Below are 12,262 nucleotides of genomic sequence, written 5' to 3'. Positions count from 1 at the left end.
CAGAGAAGATTGTTTCCTTTTTTTTTTCCAGCTTCTAGAGGCCGCCAGCATTCCTTGGCTCATGACCCCTTCGTCCCATCACTCCATCTTCTTGTTCCCATGTATGTCTCCTAGCCTTCTGCCTTATGACCTGCATAATCCAGCGTCATCTCCCCTTCTCTAGACCCTTAACTTAATCAGAACAGCAAAGTCCCTTTTCCCTTTGACTGTGTTAGGAGACAAAAACCACAGCTTCCAGGGATGAAGAGGTGGACATCTTTGAGTGGACATTATTCAGACAACCACACCTACGGAGCAGATACGATTATTCCACCCATTTTATAGGTGATAAAACTGAGGTGCAAAGAGAGAAAGTAACTTGGCCAAGGTTGAGCAATTCATAAACAGCTGAGCTGGGATACCTGCAGTCTCGCTCTGTAATCCAGGCTCTAACAACTATGCAACTTAGTTTGAATCTTTGCATACTTGAATGAGGGTTTGTCCAGGACACATTTCTAGAACCAAGTGTTAACCAGGTATTGCACACTTGTCCTTCACTACAGCTATGCTAGTTATTTCTGCCAGAGCGCCTGCGGTCCCGAATTCCTCCTCATCCAACTCTCGTGCTGTGAGGGCAGAATGCTACTTGCATACACAAAACTAAACGATTTTTCAACTTCTTATCAACTTAGTAAATGAAAATGTTTCTCTTTCACGAAAGGAGAGGAATATCACTGATCTCTGCATCCCTTCTGGTCTGTCGACTTCCTCTTCATCTGTCTCCCCATCTGTCCTCTGCGCCTCGGTTTCCCCATCCTCTGTCCCTTCTCAAGCTCCCATCCTTGTAATAAGGCTGGGAAGTGGCCTCTATTATCACATTTCAGACTAAAGGGCACAGAGGATTGGAGACTTTGGGTGACCTCCAGCGCCACGCAGCTAGTGACTGGCCCTGCCGGGTGAGCGGACGCCCGGCGCACACCGACCTCGCCCCGCCCACAGGTCACGCCCCCGCTCCCCACCCTCTGCTCCGCCCCCTGCCTGGCCCCGCCCCCTAAGGCCCCTCCGGCCCGCCCCCGACTCCGCCCCCGCACGACCTCCCTGCCCCTCCCATATGCTCCGCCCCCCGTTAGTCTCTCTGCTCCGCCCACGTGCCCCGCCCCCTGAAACTTCTGTCCCGCCCACCGACACAGGCCCCGCCTCCGCTCCGCCCAGGCCCCGTCCCGCCCCGGCTCGGGCTGCCGAGGACCCGGAGTAGAGGCGCCCGAGCCCGCGGCGGCGGGGACGATGTGGTTCTTTGTCCGGGACCCGGTCCGGGATTTCCCGTTCGAGCTCAGCCCGGAACCTGCCGAGGGCAGCCCGCCGGGGCCCTGGGCCCTGCACCGCGGCCGCAAGAAGGTGAGCGCGGCCCCGCGCTCCGCAGGCCGCGGCGGACCTCGGTCTCGCCTAGTCAGCGCCGCCGGCCTGCCGCGTCGCGTCCCGCCTGACGTGGCTGCGGAGCCGCCGGGACAACGGGCCGCGGGAGGGGGACGGGCAGTGCCGACGTGGCGGGAGGAAGGACCGAGGACTGACAGGCGGACGGAACCGGGGTCACTTGGTACTGGCTCTGTGTCTAAGGACTGACCTGGGGAGAGACCTGGCCGGCGGTTCCCTTCGGGCCGCTCTGGGGGCCGCTGGGCGCTGAGTGGTCAGCCCGGCCCGGCCCACACCCTGAGGCCCCTGTGCCCTCCCCAGGCCACAGGCAGCCCGGTGTCCATCTTCGTGTACGATGTGAAGCCTGGCGCCGAAGAGCAGACCCAGGTGGCCAAAGCTGCCTTCAAGCGCCTCAAAACGCTCCGGCACCCCAACATTCTGGCCTACATCGATGGGCTGGAGGTACTTGCTGCCCCGTCTCTGCCCCTCACTTTCTCCCAGTGTCCACCCCTTCTTTTCCAGCACCCGGGATTTGATCCCCCTTTTCCATCTCCCTCCCTGTCATGTCTCTCACCTCCCGTCCCCTTCCCTCTCCTGCGCTAATATCCCCGTGTCCCCTCTCAGACAGACAAATGCCTCCACGTAGTGACAGAGGCCGTGACTCCGCTGGGCGTGTACCTCAAGACCCGAGCAGAGGCTGGTGGCCCCAAGGAGCTGGAGCTGTCCTGGGGGCTGCACCAGATTGTGGTGAGGTGGAGGCATGGCCGTGGGAGCAGGGATGGGGGCCGCAGGTACTGGGCTGTGATGGCTCCTTCTGCCCCCAGAAAGCCCTCAGCTTCCTCGTCAACGACTGCAGCCTCATCCACAACAACGTCTGCATGGCCGCTGTGTTCGTGGACCGCGCCGGCGAGTGGAAGCTCGGGGGCCTGGACTACATGTACTCGGCCCAGGGCAATGGCGGGGCACCCCCCTGCAAGGGGATCCCCGAGCTTGAGCAGTATGACCCTCCAGAGTTGGCTGACAGCAGTGGCAGAGCCGCCAGAGAGAAGTGGTGGGTGCCCCAAGCTGCTCTGTTCTGGAAGTCCCTGCAGCCTCAGGACCCTACACTGGCTGGCACGCACTCCCCTGGCCCATGCTGTCCTCAGGGGGGTGTGGCAGGATAAACACAGGCTTTGGGGTTAGGCAGTTCTGAATTCCAAAGTTGTGTGATCTGAGACAGATGCCCTTGTTTCTCTGAGCCTCATTTTAAAAAATCTGTCAAATGGGCCAATGAAACCAGCTGATGGGGGAGGATCAGCTGAAGGACACAGCCCAGGGTCTGCCATGCAGTGTGTGCCAGGTGCCCAAGGCAGACTGGAGGCCTGTGCTGGCAGGTGGCAGGGCCTTCAGCAGCTCTGGTCACTGTCTCAGGTCAGCTGACATGTGGCGCTTGGGCTGCCTCATCTGGGAAGTCTTCAATGGGCCCCTACCTCGGGCCACTGCCCTGCGCAACCCTGGGAAGGTGAGTGTCTGGTCCTCCCCACCCCTCCCTGCCAGCCAGCCAGCCAGCCCTGCCCTGACACTGACCCTTCTCCCGCAGATCCCAAAATCGCTGGTGCCCCATTATTGCGAGCTGGTTGGAGCCAACCCCAAGATGCGTCCCAACCCAGCCCGCTTCCTGCAGAACTGCCGGGCACCCGGTGGGTTTATGAACAACCGCTTTGTGGAGACCAACCTGTTCCTGGAAGAGATTCAGGTGAGCCACCCCTACCTGGGCTTTGGGCCTGCATTCCTCACCCCATCCCCTCCCCACTTTGCAGGCTCCCTCATAATTAGATCTTCGGAGACCACAATGGACTGTGGAGCTAGGCTCTGCGTTCAAACCCTGGCTCCTGCTCTCATTTGTTGTGGCATCTCCCTTGGCTAAAGCTCAGTCCTAATAACAGTACCTTCTAGAAGGGTGTGGTGAGGATTCAGTGAGTTTAAAGCGCATAGTATGGTGCCTGGCACGCAGTAGGTGCGTAGTGACTGTTCCTAGCCATGAACTCCCCTCATACATGCTGGCTCTGTCCCTGCTGTGTGCCAGCCTGTGCTGGCTGCAGTGTGGGCAGGAGGGTGGAGGAAGGAGTCAGACTTAGATCCCCGCTCTCAAGGATCCAACAGGGATCAGGCCCCTCCTTGGGAACTCTCGTTGGAGAAGAGGGACGGAAAACACATACATGAGGAAGCCTGTGTTCCCTGGGAGGGGATGAGCGCCGGGGAGGAAAATAGCAGGGCAGGTGCTCAGCGAAGGGCTCTCTCAGGTGATACCTGAGATGAGACCCGAAGTGTGTGAACGTGGGATGGGATGGTAACTGGGGAAGAGTATTCCAGGCAGAGGGAACAGCACATGGGAAGATGGTGAGCAGGGAGCCTTCAGCTTAACCTCTTTGAGCCTCAGTTTCTTTATCTGCTGGGGGTGACAGTACTGTCTGCTGGCCCATAGAGTTGTAGGAATGAAGGCGAGAGGCTCTGCTCTGGACAGCTGCTCTGACCCGGCTGTGTGGGGGGCACAGAGGTGCCTGGGAATCTGGAGTGGGAGGCGTGGCAAGCACTCATAGACTTGATGGAGGATGGGGAACCTGAGCTGCATTTTGAAGAAGTGCTGGAAACACTGAGTCCTGTGGCCTCCTGGGCAGCGAGGGGGCAGCGGGAACTCTGTTACATGGAGTTCTTCTCACATGGCTGGCTCTGCGGGGCTGCCCTTCTCCTTGGGATGGACTCCATAGGAAAAGGGCTGTTTCTGGCCAGTAGAAGGCGGTGGCCAGTGTCCAGGCGGCAGGGTGGTGGGGAGAGCCCAGCCGTGACTGGATGTGCCACCTTGCATGTGGTTTGGCCTTTCTCTGGCCTTGGCTCCCCCAGAACCCTGCTGTCAGAGCACCAAGCCTGCCGCCCTGAGAGCCAATCAGGTCCTCTTCATCCCCTCCGGAGACCGCCCCTCCTGGGCTGGCAGTGGCTGTGGCAGGGAGGGTCCAGCAGGGAGCACAGGAACCTTGGAATCATGCAGGGCTGGGTTCGAGTCTTGGCAGCTGACCTTGAGCCTTAGCCTTCTCGTTTGTGAGTGGAATGACAGCACTTGGGTGCAGCACAACCAGGGTCCCAGACTGTTGAGTCAAACCCTCCCCTGACCGATGCTTAGCGTGTGAATTTGGACAAGCTTCTTTCCCGCACTGTGCCTCAGCTTCCTTGTTTGATTTAAAATAATTTTTTGCGGGGTGGGTTTTTAATGCCTTGGCTGGTGTGGCTCAGTGGTAGAATGTTGACCCGTGTACCAAAGAGTTGCAGGTTCGATCCCCAGCCTGGTCGGGGCACATGCAGGAGGTAACCAATCGATGTGTCTCTCTCACATTGATGTTTCTCTCCCCCTCCCACCTTCCTTTCACTCTCTCTAAAAATCAATGAAAAAAATATCCTCAGGTGAAGATGAACAAAAGTAAATAAATGAAAAAGTAAAATTTTGACTTAAAAATATTTGTATTGATTTGAGAGAGACATTGATCAGTTTCCTCCCATATGCACCTTGACCAGGGATCGAACCTGTAACCTGGGTATGTGCTCTGATCAGGAATTGAACCTTGACCTTCTGGTGCATGGGACAACACTCAGCCAACTGAGCCACACTGGACAGGGTGCTTCCTTGTTGGATGAAATGTGGATGATGTTGGCACCTTTATAAAGCTGTGAGGAGGAGGATTTAATCTGTGTAAAGGTTTTAGTATGTAAGCCTGTTTAGCATATAGTCTGTCCTCCAGAAATACAAGTGGTGGATATTATGGCCTCTGCGGGGTTAGGACTAAAGGAAACTCAGTTGACAGCCTGGCTCCTTGGGCTCAGTGAGTGGAAGGACCAGGTCTGGGGGTGAACTAAGCCCTGTTTTCCCACGTGAACTCCACCCAGCGTGGGGTTGCATCTGTGCCCAACCCAGCCAGACTCAGGGGAATGGGTAAGCCTCTTCACCGCTCTGAGCCTCAGTTTCCTCATCTGTGTGATGGGGTTGGTGGTACATTTTGGGTTGCTGTGGGTAGAGGCAACGCTGATAGAGGGCCCGATCCCCACAGCGGCTGCTTTTCTAGCAACAGGTCAGGTGGCAGTGATGAGAATGACCGACTCTCTGATGTGCCAGTCACTGTGCTGGCAGTTGTGTCATTTTCTGGTTGAATCCTCAGAACAACCCTGGGAGGTGGTACAGTTATTTTCCCATTTTACAGATGCAGGAACCTTGCCCAAGGTCCCATGGCTGATAAATGGGAGAACTGGGATTTGAACCCAGGCAGTTGGACTCACAAGCTTAAGTTCTTCAGGCTGGGGTGACCCCCTGTCCTTGCCTGTGGCTGGGGAGGGCCATGACCAGGCTGCTTTCTTCCTCCTGCATCCTGTCCCGTCCTCACTCCTGCAGATCAAAGAGCCGGCTGAGAAGCAAAAGTTCTTCCAAGAGCTGAGCAAGAGCCTAGACTCGTTCCCCGAGGATTTCTGCCGGCACAAGGTGCTGCCCCAGCTGCTGACGGCCTTCGAGTTTGGGAATGCGGGGGCTGTGGTCCTCACCCCCCTCTTCAAGGTGAGCGGGCCAGGGGCCTCAGTGAGGGGGGACGGCAAGGCTAAAAGCTCAGGAACTGTGGGCCAGAGGCTGGCTGGTGGATCGGAACCACAAAAGAGAAGGCCCCAGTGTGGGGCCAGCCCTGCGGGGCCATTCTAGGGACGGGCAGGCGCCAAGCCCAAATGAGCTGGTTAGGGCAGGCCCAAGCCCATATGAGGGGACTTTTGGTCTTTGGGGAGGGGAAACCCTGTTCCTCCAAAATTCTTTCTCCAAAGACCCCTTCAGAGCCCTCAGTCCTTCCTCCATGTCACCAAGACAGTTCTCCTGTCCGACCTGTGATCCCATCCTGGTTCCCAGGGCCCAGGGGATCACCTGCTCACCACCTCACTCCATCCTCCCTCGTGACCACGTGATCTCCTTCTGTGGGCTAGGTCCTCATCCCCTTCTTCAGATCCCAGTCTGCCCTTAACTGGGCACCTGCCTTTCCCTGTTCTGCCCAGAACCTTTCTCCTGAAGGGACTTGGCGTGCAGGAAGTAGGGAAGGCAGCAAGCAAGTCCTGTATCACTGGGAACCCCCAGAAATTGTAAGCAGAGTTGTGTGTGCATTTGGCTTGTAGGTACCTGAGGATAGAGAGGGGCGCAGCACTTCCATCATCAGCCTCCTAAGGAAGGCTGACCCAGAAAGGTCAAGGGCAGGGCTAACTGAAAAGGAATAGGGGCAGAGTGGCTGCTGAGGAAGTGACTGCTCCCCCCCCCCCCCCGCCCCATCACTCCATTCCCACCCTGGGAGAGCAGCAGGAGTTACATAAGCCTAGTGACAGCTCCCATTCTGTGGCTGCAGCTGAGCCCTTTCTGCTCCTCCCCTCAGGTGGGCAAGTTCCTCAGTGCTGAGGAGTATCAGCAGAAGATCATCCCTGTCGTGGTCAAGATGTTCTCATCCACTGATCGGGCCATGCGCATCCGCCTCCTACAGCAGGTAGCCCCGGCCAGCCCCTTCCACTCTACCCAGACTCCACTTAGGTTGCTGGGGAGGCCCCTGCCCTGGCACCCTAGAAACCCCTTCCCAAACATACATGCAGGTAAGGGACCAGCGAGGCTGTGCTCTCTGGAGTCAGATCATCACAGGGCTCATGGGCAGCTTTGGGCAGGGGTCCTCAAACTTTTTAAACAGGGGGCCAGTTCACTGTCCCTCAGACCGTTGGAGGGCCGGACTATAGTTTTTTAAAAAAACTATGAACAAATTCCTATGCGCACTGTGGGCCTGGGACGAGTCAGCTGCTAAGCAGGACAGGCAGCGGCACCCGGCGGGCCGGATAAATGTCCTCGGCGGGCTGCATGTGGCCCGCGGGCCGTAGTTTGAGGACCCCTGGCTTTGGGAATGCCCCGCCGGCCCTGGCTGCAGGGCTCAAACACTCGCACCTCCAGCGTCTGTTCAGTAGACGCTGGCTGAGCACCTCCCTGGGATGGGTATGCACTTTAGCCCGCTAGAGTAGGGATAATGTCTCCTGCCAACGCCAGGGCAGTGGGGAGCACCAGACAAGGTTGATGAGATCGAGGATGGGGGCCCCTGTGAACTAGGAAATACCTGGTGGCTCTCAGGTGTCATTCCCTCTCCAGCTGACAAATGTACCAGCCCTCATCCAGCCAGTGCGGCTCAGAGGTTGAGCGTCAACACATGAACCAAGAGGTCGCTGGTTTGATTCCCAGTCAGGACACATGCTTGGGTTGCGGGCTCTCTCGTCAGTGTTTCTATCTCTCCCTTCCTCTCCCTCTAAAAATCAATAAAAACAGTAAAAGAAAATGTACCAGCCCGCCTCGCACCCTTGTCTGGTTGGGGATTATACCCCCTTTTACAAAAGAGGTAGTGGGGAGTCTGAGAGGGGGCGTGACACAGTTGGCTTGCTGAGGAGGACCAGAGTCCAAGCGCTCCAACTCCCAGTCCCTAGCTCTTCCCAGCATCCTCCTGGCCTCTTCTCACTCTCCACATTGGCTTGAGGCCAGATTCCAGGTGGGGGCTCAGGAGACCACTTGGCTGGCCAGTGCCTACCAGCTGGAGAAACCAAGCCAAGAGTGGTCCCAGGGCTGTGGTGGGGGATGGAGGGACTGACTGAGTTTTCCCACTTCCCACTTGGCCAGATGGAGCAGTTCATCCAATACCTTGATGAGCCAACAGTCAATACCCAGATCTTTCCCCACGTCGTGCATGGCTTCCTGGACACCAACCCTGCCATCCGGGAGCAGACCGTCAAGGTGGGTGTGGCCAGGCCCAGAGTGGCCACCCTGGTTTTCCAAGGGTTGGAGGGGGCTTACCCCAGGGCACAGAGTCTTGATTTTGGCCTGTGAGTCTGAGAAGGTTATGGGACGGGCAGGCACCATCCTGCATGTGGGCCCAGGCCATGGGTGCGGCTGAGCAGCTGTGCGGGGAGAGGAGGGCATGGCCCATAGTCCTCTGTTCAGTAGACACTGGCTGAGCACCTCACTGGGATACGGTAGCACCGGCAGCCAGACTCCCTGCTCTCATGGAGCTTCTTTGAGGGGACGGGGTGTGGGCTGGGCAGACAATAAACAGAATTTAAAAACATGTATTACATTAGGAAGTACTAGAATGTGAAGAGAAGGGTTTTACAAACAGTAGTCAGGGTAGACCTTGCTAAGGAGGTGTCAGTGAAGGAAAGGTGTAAGGAGGTGTCAGTGAAGGAAAGGTGAAGGATTGAGGTACAAGGAGATCTGAAGGAAATGTGCCTCCTGCAGCAGGAACAGCATGTGCAAAGGTCCTGAGGCTGGCAAGTGCCTGGAGTATAGAAATAGCAGCAAAAGGTTTAGTGAGACTGAAGGGGCCTGGGTGTGGGAGTGGGCCCTGAGAGATGGGTGGGGTTGGGGGCCAGGGCCTCATAGGGTGTGGCAGGGAGCTGATGCATTCGATGGAACAGGAGCCAAGCACTGACCTGGTCTGACTTGTTTGAAAAGAACCGCTGTGTTGTTGTGTGGAGAATTGACTCTCAGAGCAAGGGTAGAAGCTGAGGCACTGTTAGGGCCTGTTGCAGTGGCCCAGGTGAGAGATGACAGAGGCTGAGATGCTGCAGCAGGAGAGAGAAGTGGCCACATTCTGAAGGTGAAATCTATGGTATTCGCTGATGGGTGGATATGGAGTCAGGGAGGCTCCGAGGCTTCTGCCCGAAGCAGCTGGAAGGTTGAGTTGCCATTTACTGGGAAGACCGGGAGGGAAGGTGTGCGGGAGGAGTTGGGCTGAGTCTTGGTCATGTCTGTTAGACAGCCAGTGGAGATGCCCTCGGGCTATGCACGTGTGCAGTTTGGGGAATGAGTCTGGGCTAGAGGTGCGTATCTGGGCATTGTTGGCTAACGGGCATTCAGAGCCCTGGGCGGGTGGGGTCACTGAGGGTGAGGTGTGAAAAAGAAGTGGCCTGGCGGGTGGCTCTTGGGGTCTGAACAGTAAGAGCTCAGCAAAAGGAGGCCAAGAGCCCTAACTGGTTTGGCTCAGTGGATAGAGTGTCGGCCTGTGGACTCAATGGTCCCCGGTTCGATTCCGGTCAAGGGCATGTACCTTGGTTGCGGGCACATACCCAGTGGGAAGTGTGCGGGAGGCAGCTGATCGATGTTTCTCTCTCATCGATGTTTCTAACTCTCTATCCCTCTCCTTTCCTCTCTGTAAAAAAAATCAATAAAATATATTTTTTTAAAAAAAGGAGGCCAAGAAGGAGCAGCTGGCGGGGTCAGAGGGGAACCAGGAAAGGGTGGTGTTCTGGAAGACCAGAGACCAGTTTCAAAGAGGAGGGAGAGCTCAGGGGTGTCAGAGCTGCTGAGGGTCGGTTGGGTGAGGATGGAGATTGGCCATTGGATTTAGCAGCATGGAGGCCACTGGTGCCCTCCACCTGAGCCGACTGGTAGAGAGTGGGCTGAAAGTCCGAGCAGAGTGGCACGCATGCCAGAGAGAGCAGATGAGAGGTGGGAGACAGGAGTGCAAACTTAGGAGGTTTTGCTGTAAAGGGGAAGGAGAAGTGGGGTCCCCTTCCTCAGCACTGTGGGTAGGGTACAGGACCAGGTTGGGAGGTAGGTTTGGGAGGGCTTTGGCAGGTCAGTGCCCAGGGCCACCGGTGGCCTCTGTACCCTCCGAGGAGGCCCTTCTTCATGTGGTCCTTGGCCTGCCCAGGCCCACAATGTGCACTGTCCCTGCCCTGCAGTCCATGCTGCTCCTGGCCCCGAAGCTGAACGAGGTCAACCTCAATGTGGAGCTGATGAAGCACTTCGCTCGGCTGCAGGCCAAGGACGAGCAGGGCCCCATCCGCTGCAACACCACCGTCTGCCTGGGAAAAATCGGCTCCTACCTCAGCGCCAGTGTGAGTGCCCTGCACAGCTGTCAGGAGTTCTGTCACTGTCACAGGACCACAGCCTCCTCTGGGGCCATGCCTCCTTGTTTGTGAACCAGAGACCTAGGTGCTAGGTCCTCCCAGCCCTGATGTCTGAGGGTGGAGTGAGCTGTGCAGGTCACACAGCCAGTAGGTGGTGGATCTGGGAACTGAACCCAGGCCTGCTGGGCCCCACAGTCTGTGTGCAGCCTCTCAGCCAGGTTTTGTAAATGCAGACACCTGCCGTGCCCAGATAGGTAACAGGTGTGAGTGAATTGGGTCAATGGGGCAGGTGGGAAGGAGGCAGAACCCCCACCCCAGGGCAGCTGCTGCTCCGGCCCCTGTCACCTTGAGGCCGTTAGTTCAGTGATCTGGGAGGAGAAGCCAAGATCCAGAGTTTTAAGTAAATTCACCCCCACTTGTTAGTGGCTAACCCATTTTTTAGCCTCTGGGAGCCCTGTAGACGGACGGCCTCTGCTCTGGAAGTGAGGCGTGGCAGTTCTGGGCCCCAGGACTGACCCTACACTCAGGGGCTCTCTCTCCTGCTCCACCCCAGACCAGACACAGGGTCCTCACCTCTGCCTTCAGCCGGGCCACTAAGGACCCGTTTGCACCGTCTCGGGTTGCCGGTGTTCTGGGCTTCGCTGCCACCCACAACCTCTACTCGATGAATGACTGCGCCCACAAAATCCTGCCTGTGCTCTGTGGCCTCACTGTGGATCCCGAGAAATCTGTGCGGGACCAGGTGAGGCACAAATGGGGCCTGGCCCTGGAGCTGGGGCTCGGGGGATATGTGGGCCCTAGCTGGCCTCTTGGCCTCACAGGAGCCTGGAAGCCCCAGCTCTGCCCCTTGCTACCCCACAGGCCTTCAAGGCCATTCGAAGTTTCCTTTCCAAACTGGAGTCTGTGTCAGAGGACCCCACCCAGCTGGCCGAAGCGGGTGAGTGGCCCACACTCCTGTTCCCTCCTGCTGTACCCTGACTGCCACGTGTTCGGCCCCTTCCACTGCATTGGAGTCTCTGAAAGCTGGAAGAACCCTAGAGAGCAGACTTGATACTACCCCACACCCATCTTGCCGACGAGGGCAGTCAGGCTGGAGAAGGGGTGCCCACTCTAGAGCCCTGTTTCACTCATTGCCCTGTCACACTCCCCATGGACCCCTGAGGTGCCTACACCTGTCTCTCTCCCCTGTCACTGCCCAGAGAAGGATGTCCATGCCGCCTCCAGCCCTGGAATGGGAGGAGCCGCAGCCAGCTGGGCAGGATGGGCTGTGACAGGGGTCTCCTCGCTCACCTCCAAGCTGATCCGTGCACACCCCACGGCTGCCCCGGGTGAGCCCAACGTCTCCCAGAGACCCACGCCTGAGGGTGAGTGTCCCAGACCGGCTGCATCAGTGGCAGAGGGCTTGGAGGTGCTGGTACCCAGGAGCTATTCTTGTCTGACTCCCCCTGGGGTGGTGACATAGGGGACAGGGTTGGGTCTAGTCCCCTGGTGAGCTTCCCCTCCCTACACTCTGCCCCCACCCCCAGAAACCTCTGCCCTGTTCTGAGACTTTTCTGGGCCCCAGTGTGTGGGAACTCAGTGAGTCTCTGCTTCCCAGGACTTCCTGCCCCGGCTCCCACCCCTGCCCCTCCCACTCCCATTACCTCAGGACACTGGGAGGCACAAGAGGAGGGCAAGGACACAGCAGAGGACAGCAGCGCTGCCGACAGATGGGATGACGAAGACTGGGGCAGTTTGGAGGTGAGTGGGGCTGAGGGGGCCTCCCAGGGGGACCCCAGCTTAAAGGCCATAGGCTGCCATTCAAGGGGCTCCTGTGGGCTTGGCTTGTCTCAGGCCTGTTCGCACCTGCACAGCATCCCTGGTGAGTAGACATCATGGAGCGGCCACCATGGCCAGAGCGGGCAGATGCGCTCCCTCTCACCTCCAGGGAGCAGGGCGGGCAGTGAGGGGCCGG

General features: G+C 57.8%; 1 protein-coding gene across 1 annotated transcript in view; it reads left to right on the top strand.

Moving 5' to 3' along the window:
* The first annotated feature begins 1,186 nt into the window (after positions 1 to 1,186).
* The window catches only part of SCYL1 (SCY1 like pseudokinase 1), a 12,543-nt gene continuing 1,467 nt past the window's right edge, over positions 1,187 to 12,262 (top strand). Inside the window, exons 1-14 of the mRNA XM_080641901.1 lie at positions 1,187 to 1,374; positions 1,711 to 1,851; positions 2,014 to 2,136; positions 2,214 to 2,440; positions 2,800 to 2,890; positions 2,969 to 3,124; positions 5,804 to 5,962; positions 6,810 to 6,917; positions 8,078 to 8,191; positions 10,141 to 10,296; positions 10,862 to 11,050; positions 11,170 to 11,245; positions 11,508 to 11,672; positions 11,906 to 12,048. Of these exons, the coding sequence (XP_080498027.1) occupies positions 1,264 to 1,374; positions 1,711 to 1,851; positions 2,014 to 2,136; positions 2,214 to 2,440; positions 2,800 to 2,890; positions 2,969 to 3,124; positions 5,804 to 5,962; positions 6,810 to 6,917; positions 8,078 to 8,191; positions 10,141 to 10,296; positions 10,862 to 11,050; positions 11,170 to 11,245; positions 11,508 to 11,672; positions 11,906 to 12,048 (1,959 nt within the window). The 5' untranslated portion in view covers positions 1,187 to 1,263. The remainder of the gene's footprint in view (positions 1,375 to 1,710; positions 1,852 to 2,013; positions 2,137 to 2,213; positions 2,441 to 2,799; positions 2,891 to 2,968; positions 3,125 to 5,803; positions 5,963 to 6,809; positions 6,918 to 8,077; positions 8,192 to 10,140; positions 10,297 to 10,861; positions 11,051 to 11,169; positions 11,246 to 11,507; positions 11,673 to 11,905; positions 12,049 to 12,262) is intronic.

The sequence above is a fragment of the Plecotus auritus genome, assembly GCF_963455305.1.
Source record: "Plecotus auritus genome assembly, chromosome: 9".
Lineage (NCBI taxonomy): Eukaryota > Metazoa > Chordata > Mammalia > Chiroptera > Vespertilionidae > Plecotus > Plecotus auritus.
The sequence above is the reverse complement of the archived record's forward strand: the minus strand, read 5'-3'. Positions and strand labels throughout refer to the sequence as shown.